The sequence below is a fragment of the Medicago truncatula genome, chromosome 2 (genome assembly GCF_003473485.1).
Source record: "Medicago truncatula cultivar Jemalong A17 chromosome 2, MtrunA17r5.0-ANR, whole genome shotgun sequence".
NCBI lineage: Eukaryota > Viridiplantae > Streptophyta > Magnoliopsida > Fabales > Fabaceae > Medicago > Medicago truncatula.
The window spans coordinates 28,634,691-28,644,134 of record NC_053043.1 but is presented as its reverse complement, the minus strand read 5'-3'; the positions used below and the strand labels follow the sequence as shown (position 1 = coordinate 28,644,134).

At 37.3% G+C, this 9,444-nt stretch overlaps 1 protein-coding gene and 1 non-coding gene across 2 annotated transcripts; both read left to right on the top strand.

Moving 5' to 3' along the window:
- Nucleotides 1-280: 280 nt before the first annotated feature.
- LOC120578808 (small nucleolar RNA R71) lies at nt 281-387 on the top strand. Its single transcript, XR_005644618.1, has one exon. It is a non-coding gene; the product is annotated as a small nucleolar RNA R71 (small nucleolar RNA).
- A 4,094-nt stretch (nt 388-4,481) lies between these two features.
- Nucleotides 4,482-9,016, top strand: LOC120578360 (uncharacterized). Its single transcript, XM_039831040.1, has 3 exons — nt 4,482-4,614; nt 8,662-8,931; nt 9,000-9,016. Exons 1-3 carry the CDS (start codon nt 4,482-4,484, stop codon nt 9,014-9,016), a joined length of 420 nt encoding a protein of 139 aa, XP_039686974.1.
- The last annotated feature ends 428 nt before the right edge of the window (nt 9,017-9,444 follow it).

Here is a 9,444-nt window from a genome sequence, read left to right as displayed (position 1 = left end):
ATTCATGTGATCAAGTCTTTGAGATAGTGCATTCACCTTGGTAGATAGATAGTCAAAGGAAGAGATTTCGTTCATACCTGTCTCTTTTTCAGAGAGTGAAGAATTGATGATTGCTTTCTCTTCAGTCCATTGAAAAAGGTTTAGAGCCATGTCTTCAATCAAGGCATAAGCTGTTGTAAAATCTTTGTTCGTTAAGGTACCACCTGCAGCTGCATCAACAGTTAACTTAGTGTTAGATGTTAAACCATTGTAAAAGGTGTGGATGATTAACCATTTCTCCAAACCATGATGGGGACAAAGTCTAAGTATTTCTTTAAAACGCTCCCACACATCGTAAAGAGATTCCCCGTTTTCTTGAGTAAATTGGTAAAGCCTTCCCCTAAGTTGGGCGGTTTTTGATGGGGGAAAGAAACGGAAAAGGAATTCTCGCCTCAATTGATCCCATGAGGTGATGGAGCCGGGTTTTAAAGAATTGAACCAATTGCTGGCCCTATCTTTTAGAGAAAAAGGGAAGAGATGTAGCCTAACGGCCTCTTGGTCGTCTTTGTAAGTTACACTAAGTGTCCAAAAGGTTGAGATATGCAAATTTGGTCTTCAGAGGGTGATCCAGAAAACTGGTTTTGTCGTACCAAACTTAGTAGTGCAGGTTTTATTTTGAAGCCACTACCTTCAACCGTTGGGTAAACTATAATAGTGCATGGCTCATCCGAAGAAGGGATCGAATACTCCTTAAGAGTGCGTTCCTCAGCCATGTTATCTATTATTTTATGCTACCCAAGAAGTCAAGTGTAAGGAAAGAAAGAAAAAATAAGAGAAGAAAAGAGGAAGAAGAAAGAGTTCTAATCAGAAAGAAAGAGTTAATCAAATTAGTTTACTCCCCGGCAGCAGCGCCAAAAACTTGATGAGATAAAACCACAAGTGCACGGTCTTACCGAAGTAGTATGAAAAGAGTATCGTTCCGACAGGGAGTAGTTCAATTCAATTAACCTTTGATAATGATTAGAGGAGAAAAGAGTTGTAAGTTGGGGTTTTCAAGCGATTGAAAGAAAATAATAGTAAAAGGAGCCTTGGGATCATTGGTTCATCTAAATGACAAGTCCTTCACAAACCAAACTATAAGCTTATAACTTTATGTTAGACCTAATTTCTCAAGACAATTTCTCTTTTGTTCCTCTAGCAACCAAGCCTACTTCGGTGACTTGATTACTATTAGATTTTGGTTCCTCTAACAACCAAGCCTATTTCGCTGACTTGATCATTATTAGTTCCCTTGAAGATCGAAACTATATGCCTCAAAGATTGCAAAGACTATTTCGTTGCCTTTACAATCCTTGTCTAAATTCACTTGTTCGAATATCAAAGCTCCACTTTCGTTTTATGAATTGATATTTGAGATAATGGATAAACAATTATCAAACCCTCCACTTTCGTTTCCACAGTTTGATAATGGTTGATCCATGTTAAAGCGGTGAATTTAGATAAGAAATTAGGGTTACATAAAATTAAGGCTTAGAGCTTGGTTTGATTAGGATTATGTCATTTAGACTTATCCAACAATCCCAAGACAAAGATAAGTCTACTCACTCATGTTCATCGTAGACATGGGGAAGAAGAGAGAAAGCATAAAAGTAAATGACGAGAAAGTAAAAGAAAAGAAAAGAACTTTTAGTAGAAAAGCAATTGTCACTTATTGAATTCCCAGAAAAGATGAATATTTGTGATGGATAGCTACTCTATTTATAGCATACATTCGACTTAAAATCTAAGCAATTACATTACTGGAATGTTCCACAAGAAACTGCGGGCTAAAATAGAGTAGCTTAAAATCTAAGCAAAAGCAGCAAAAGTGACTCTGGAGGGTGGCACGGCCGTGCCAATGCTAGCACGGGCCGTGCCAAGCTTCTGACTTTGGGGAGACGTATTTTTGTCTCTGAATCTTCGTATTTTCGTACTAAATCAGCTCCAAGTCCCTTTCTTTTGCGCCAAGATTCAATCCATCCAATATTCTGTCCTGAAATATAATAAAATGCAATTTGTAGTAAACTAACTCAAAAAGGAAATAATACTAATATAAAATAAAATAAAATCTAATTAAAATTAAACTAAATAACATATAAAAATAGATAATAACTGACTCATCATTAATGATGATATATTTATATTTTGATGAATTATTATTATGTTAGGGTGTTAGATTCAATTGATGAATTTTATATCTATATTATTGTTGTGAATCTCACCCCTTCTACTTGAAAATGTTGCCCTACCTATGGTTAACTTGCCGGTGATCCTGAGTAGTAGGTGGTGGCTCAAGTGTCTAGGGCTCTGATACGTACGGGATGGGATTTCTTATTTATTTTCATTCCTTATGTACCAAATTTTGGAAACCTGTTGTGGAACCTTTTTATTGTTATTTGAAACAATTAATGATGAATACTTATGTTGGGGCCTTTGTGCCAGGATTTATTGTTGGATGATGATGTTTAATGTTTGAAGAATATTCCGCCGCAAATTATTGATGTTTTATGAAAGATGTTTATTAAATAGTTTTATATTCTATTTAAGAAATTTTGAAAAGTAGTGTGACATGCCCGTTTTGGTGATATACTCTGATGTTTATTTATTATTTAAATGTTTGGGATAACGGGGTATTACAATTGGTATCAGAGCAGGTTGGTCCGTCCAGCCAAGTAGTAGAGTCGTGTTGAGCCACCTAGGATTGAGTGTCAACTCTAATGTTGTCTTTGTTGTTGTTCTGAATTGTTGTTTCTTATGTAGAACTTTGAGATGGCTGGTCGTAATGATGTTGCTATTGCTGCTGCACTTGAGGCTGTAGGACAGCAACCGAATGCTGGTGCTGGTAACGATGGAGTGAGGATGTTGGAGACCTTTTTGAGGAATCATCCACCAACATTCAAAGGAAGATATGACCCTGATGGAGCCCAGAAGTGGCTTAAGGAAGTTGAAAGGATTTTCAGAGTCATGCAGTTTTCATAAGTGCAGAAGGTGCGGTTTGAGACGCACATGTTAGTTGAGGAAGCTGATGACTGGTGGGTAAGTCTGTTGCCTGTGCTGGAACAAGATGGTGCTGTGGTGACCTGGGCTGTGTTCAGGAGAGAATTCCTGAATAGGTACTTTCCGGAGGATGTCCGAGGAAAGAAGGAGATTGAATTTCTGGAGCTGAAGCAGGGGGATATGTCAGTTACAGAATATGCTGCTAAGTTTGTGGAACTTGCAAAGTTCTACCCTCACTATACTGCGGAGACAGCTGAGTTCTCCAAATGTATTAAGTTTGAGAATGGTTTGAGAGCTGACATCAAGAGAGCCATTGGTTACCAGAAGATTAGAAACTTCTCTGAATTGGTAAGTAGCTGCAGGATTTATGAGGAGGACACGAAAGCTCATTACAAGGTGATGAGTGAACGCAGAGGCAAGGGACAGCAGAGTCGTCCGAAGCCGTATAGTGCTCCTGCTGACAAGGGTAAGCAGAGGTTAAATGATGAGAGGAGGCCCAAGAGGAGAGATGCTCCTACCGAGATTGTTTGCTTCAAGTGTGGTGAAAAAGGCCACAAGAGTAATGTCTGTGATAGAGATGAGAAGAAGTGCTTCAGTTGTGGTCAGAAAGGACACACACTAGCTGATTCTAAGCGTGGAGACATTGTTTGCTATAACTGCAATGAGGAAGGTCATATCAGTTCGCAGTGTACACACCCGAAGAAGGTTAGGACCGGTGGTAAGGTGTTTGCTTTGACTAGTACGCAAACAACTAGTGAGGTACTTGTTTCTTTAATAGTACTCCTTTAATTGCTATTTTAGATACTAGTGCTACTCATTGTTTCATTGCTATTGAATGTGCATATAAGTTGGGTCTAGTTGTATCTGATATGAAAGGAGAAATGGTTGTTGAAACTCCAACTAAGGGTTCAGTAACTACTTCTCTTGTTTGTCTAAGATGTTCGTTGTCTATGTTTGGTAGAGACTTTGAAGTCGACTTAGTTTGTTTACCGTTGACGGGTATGGATGTAATTTTTGGGATGAACTGGTTAGAGTATAACCGAGTTCATATCAATTGCTTTAGCAAGACGGTGCATTTTTGTTCTGATGAAGAAGAGAGTGGAGCAGAGTTCCTATCTACTAAATAGTTGAAGCAGTTGGAGCGTGATGGAATTCTGATGTTCTCTTTGATGGCATATTTGTCGTTAGAGAATCAAGCTGTGATTGACAGGTTGCCAGTTGTGAATGAGTTTCCTGAGGTTTTTCCTGATGAGATTCCAGATGTGCCACCAGAGAGGGAGGTTGAATTTTCAATCGACCTTGTTCCAGGAACGAAGCCGGTGTCGATGGCACCTTATCGTATGTCAGCTTTCGAGTTAGCTGAATTGAAGAAACAGTTGGAGGATTTGCTTGATAAGAAGTTTGTATGACCAAATGTTTCACCTTGGGGAGCGCCAGTGTTGTTGGTTAAGAAGAAGGATGGTACCATGAGATTATGCATTGATTACCGTCAGCTGAATAAAGTGAGGATAAAGAATAGGTATCCAATTCCGAGGATCGATGATTTAATGGATCAGTTAGTGGGTGCTCGTGTATTCAGCAAAATTGATTTGAGGTCAGGTTACCATCAGATTAAGGTGAAGGATGAGGATATGCAGAAGACGACCTTTAGGACACGTTATAGTCATTACGAATATAAGGTGATGCCTTTCGGTGTTACTGTAACACCCCGTTTTCCCAATATTTAAAAATTCTTAAAACATAACATTTATCAGAGTAAACATCAAACAACGGGATATCACATATCACGTAATCCAACAGTTAAATAACAATTTAACCAATATCTTAAACATTGCAGCGGAAAATCATAATCATAATTCATAGGCTTAAATGTGTGTTTAGTCCCTGCACTTTCGCCCAATTTTGGCATTGGTCCCTGCGCTTTTTTTTGTTTGGTATTGGTCCCTGCACTTTCTAAAACTTTTGGCTTTAGTCCTTCCGTTAACTTTCCGTTTAAAAAAAAAAACAAAACTAACGGTGTGCCACGTGGCCCAATCATGACACGCCACGTGGCACACTAAAAAACAGAAAAAATCAATTTTTAATTATTTTTTTACTTAAAAATATCATTAGTCCCTGCACTTTCAGCATTTTTTGATATTAGTCCCTGCACTTTTGTATTAGTCCTTGAATTTTATTTTATTTTTTTAAAAATAAAAATACTTTCAATGAAATTATTATGTTTTAATTATTGTTTTGTTCATTATTTTTATTGAGAATAATCATAAAAAAATAAAATCAAAAAATCTTTGTTCATTATTGTCGTAATATAGTCTATTGTTCGACTTTGAAAGTACAGTTATATGTTAATTAAAAATAATGAACAAAGATTTTTTTTATTTTATTTTTTTATGATTATTCTCAATAAAAGTAATGAACAAAACAATAATTAAAACATAATAATTTCATTGAAAGTATTTATTTATTTTTTTAAAAAAAGTTCAAGGACTAATACCAAAGTGCAGGGACTAATATAAAAAAATGCTGAAAGTGCAGGGACTAATGATATTTTTAAGTAAAAAAATAATGAATAAAATAATAATTAAAAATTGATTTTTTTTTTTTTTAGTGTGCCACGTGGCGTGTCATGATTGGGCCACGTGGCACACCGTTAGTTTTGTTTTATTTTTTTAAACGGAAAGTTAACGGAAGGACTAAAGCCAAAAGTTTTAGAAAGTGCAGGGACCAATACCAAACAAAAAAAAGCGCAGGGACCAATGCCAAAACTAGGCGAAAGTGTAGGGACTAAACACACATTTAAGCCTAATTCATAAAACGTTTTGGCACGTAGGCCCCATCAAATAGTTCATAATCGTAATCCATAACATTATAAAAATAACATAATAGTCACGTAAGAGAATGAAGCATGCATAAACATAAACCCCATCCCGTTACGTATCAGAGCGACCTAGACGACACAGTGAAGGCAAGGCCAACTCACGAAAGCAAACTGCACACTAAGCACGATCACCTGCAAGTTACCCATACGAAGGGCAACATTTTCAAGCAGAAGGGGTGAGATTTCATAATCAAATAACATTAATCAATGTAATTGCGAATTATAAATTAACATCATAATCATTCCTTAAATAACATTGCATAATTGCTAAACAGTTATAACATAATCATATATCCAATTATCATGAACAAAATCACATAATTGATAAACACTTATCACGTAATCACGTATTCAATCATCATCAACAAGGCATCTTAATCATGACAATGTGACAATGCTCTTAGACTCCCTATATGCATGTGGTACCAATCGTCATCATAAGTATTAATATACTTTAATCGTGCGGAGGACAAAGCTCCTATAAAACGTGCGGAGGACAAAGCTCCTATTATTCGTGGTGAGGACTAAGCTCAATGAGATGTTATGCATGGACACTTATGAACAAAAACATCGTAATCAACATATCAACATGCATCCAGTAATTTGGAGCTAACTTCATCATAAACTTATGCACTTAGTTAAATAACGGAAGCAGCATAAACAGGTCACATAAACAAAATGATATCATTATATCAATAGCTTATAAATATCAGGAATATCAACCTTCATATCTTGCATGAATATACAATACATTAGTTCATGTCCATTTAATATCAACATAACTTAAACAACTCTACAGACTGCATTAAACGTCATCATTAGGTCTTAATACCAACTAGGGGTTCGCTCTTGATCAACACGTGCGACACAGATCGCACAAACACTCAAGCAAGTACATTCTGGTTGTACTCGCGAGGCGAGAGTTCTTACTCGCCATGGCGAGTACCACTCATCTCCCAAACTAAAGTTGTTCTGGGTTCCCTCTGATCCTACATTCATTCCTAATCAGTACTAGGTATGTTCAGGCACTCTAGGGCATCCAAGGTCCAACTAAAAATGTCGAAACACAAAATATGACATGCACTCTGCCTAAGCTCGCGAGGCGAGAAAGGGTTGCTCGCCATGGCGAGCTGCATCACACAACTCGCGAGGCGAAGGGCATTGCTCGCCATGGCGAGTTGCACCAAACAACTCGCGAGGCGAAGGGAAAGGGCTCGCGTGGCGAGCGATGAAGTTCATCACTCGCGAGGCGAGGATCATCACTCGCTGTGGCGAGCGATGAACAGAAGCACGGGCAGACTAGGGTTTTTCTCAAAAATCCAACACACAACGTGGTTCAAAGCCTAATTTTGATTCCATAATCCATCCTAAACATGTTCTAAGGTTAAAGGATGGTTTCTACATCAATCTAAACCAGTTTTACCGTTTGATCATCAATTTTTAGGGTTTTGACCTAATTCCAAAACTTTTCTAAATCAATCCTAACTTTGTCAATTAATCCTCAGAATTACAACAATCAATGCTATTGAATCATTAGTCTCACCCTTACCTTGTTTGAAGAAAATCGCAGCACTCTTGGTCTCTTGTTCCTCTCTAAGCTTTTCTCCCTTTTTCCAAAAGTTTTCACGTACAATAGTTTTCTAAAGATATTAGGTCTTCCCTATTTATACCTCTTTCTAATAACTTATCTTATCTCACTTTCTCCCCCAAAACTATCTAAAATATCAAAACAGCCCTCAACTAGATATTTTATATTATTTTCAAATCTTTATTTTATTTAACAATAAAATAATTCTCCTATTCTTATCAAATCTTCCAAAGCTCATAACTTAACACGTCATCGATCAAATCATCATAAATCATCAAGACATACCAAAATCATGCATATATTATATAAATATAATATAATCACCTAAACTCGATTAAATAAACGATTAAACGAAAGTGGGCGTTACAGTTATAATGTGCCTGGTGTGTTTATGGAGTATATGAACAGAATTTTCCATGCTTATCTGGATAAATTTGTGGTTGTGTTTATTGATGACATCTTGATTTATTCAAAGACTGAAGAAGAGCATGCAGAACATCTGAATATTGTATTGCAAGTATTGAAAGAAAAGAAGTTGTATGCCAAGTTGTCAAAATGTGAGTTCTAGTTAAATGAAGTAAGTTTTCTTGGCCATATTATTTCTGGTAGTGGTATTGCAATTGATCCATCAAAAGTTGATGCAGTATCACAATGGGAGAATCCGAAGTCAGTGACTGAGATTAGAAGTTTCTTGGGTTTGGCTGGTTATTACCGCAGGTTTATTGAGGGATTTTCGAAGTTAGCACTTCCGTTGACTCAGTTGACCTGTAAGGGTAAGTCTTTTGTGTGGGATGCTTAGTGTGAGAGTTGTTTCAATGAGTTGAAGCGAAGGTTGACGACTGCTCCTATTTTGATTTTACCGAAGCCGGAAGAACCTTTTGTTGTTTATTGTGATGCGTCTAAGTTGGGCTTAGGTGGTGTTTTGATGCAAGATGGCAAAGTGGTAGCGTATGCTTCTAGGCAGTTGAGAGTTCATGAAAAGAATTATCCTACACATGATTTGGAGTTAGCTACGGTGGTTTTTTTCTTTGGAGGCATTATTTGTACGGTTCCAGATTTGAAGTATTTAGTGATCACAAAAGTTTGAAATATTTATTTGATCAGAAGGAATTGAACATGAGGCAGAGGAGATGGTTAGAGCTGTTGAAGGATTATGATTTTTGTTTGAATTACCATCCAGGTAAAGCCAATGTGGTAGCAGATGCGTTGAGCAGGAAGACGTTGCATATGTCTGCTATGATGGTTAAAGAATTCGATTTGCTAGAGCAGTTTAGAGACTTGAGTCTTGTCTGTGAGTTGACACCTCAGAGTGTTCAGTTTGGGATGTTGAAAATTAATAGTGATTTCCTGAATAGTATCCGAGAAGCACAGCAAGTAGATGTTAAGTTTGTTGATTTGATTGTTGCTGGTAATGAAATTGAGGATAGTGACTTTAAGGTTGATGATCAGGGTGTGTTGAGGTTCAGAGGAAGAATTTGCATTCCTGATAATGATGATTTGAAAAAGTTGATTTTAGAGGAAAGTCACAAGAGTAGCTTAAGTATTCATCCGAGAGCTACCAAAATGTATCATGATTTGAAGAAGCTGTTTTGGTTGTCTTGGTTGAAACGTGATGTTGCTCAGTTTGTGTATGCGTGTTTGACTTGTCAGAAGTCTAAGGTTGAGCATCAGAAACCTGCAGGGTTGTTGACACCGTTGGATGTGCCGGAAAGGAAGTGGGATAGCATTTCTATGGATTTTGTAACGAGTTTACCGAACACTCCAAGAGGGCATGATGCCATTTGGGTGGTTGTCGACAAGTTGATGAAGTCGGCACACTTTATTCCAATTAATATCAGTTATCCGGTAGCTCAGTTGGCGGAGATTTATATTCACAATATTGTGAAATTACATGGTGTACCGTCGAGCATTGTATTGGATAGAGATCCGAGGTTCACTTCTAGATTTTGGAAGAGCTTGCAAG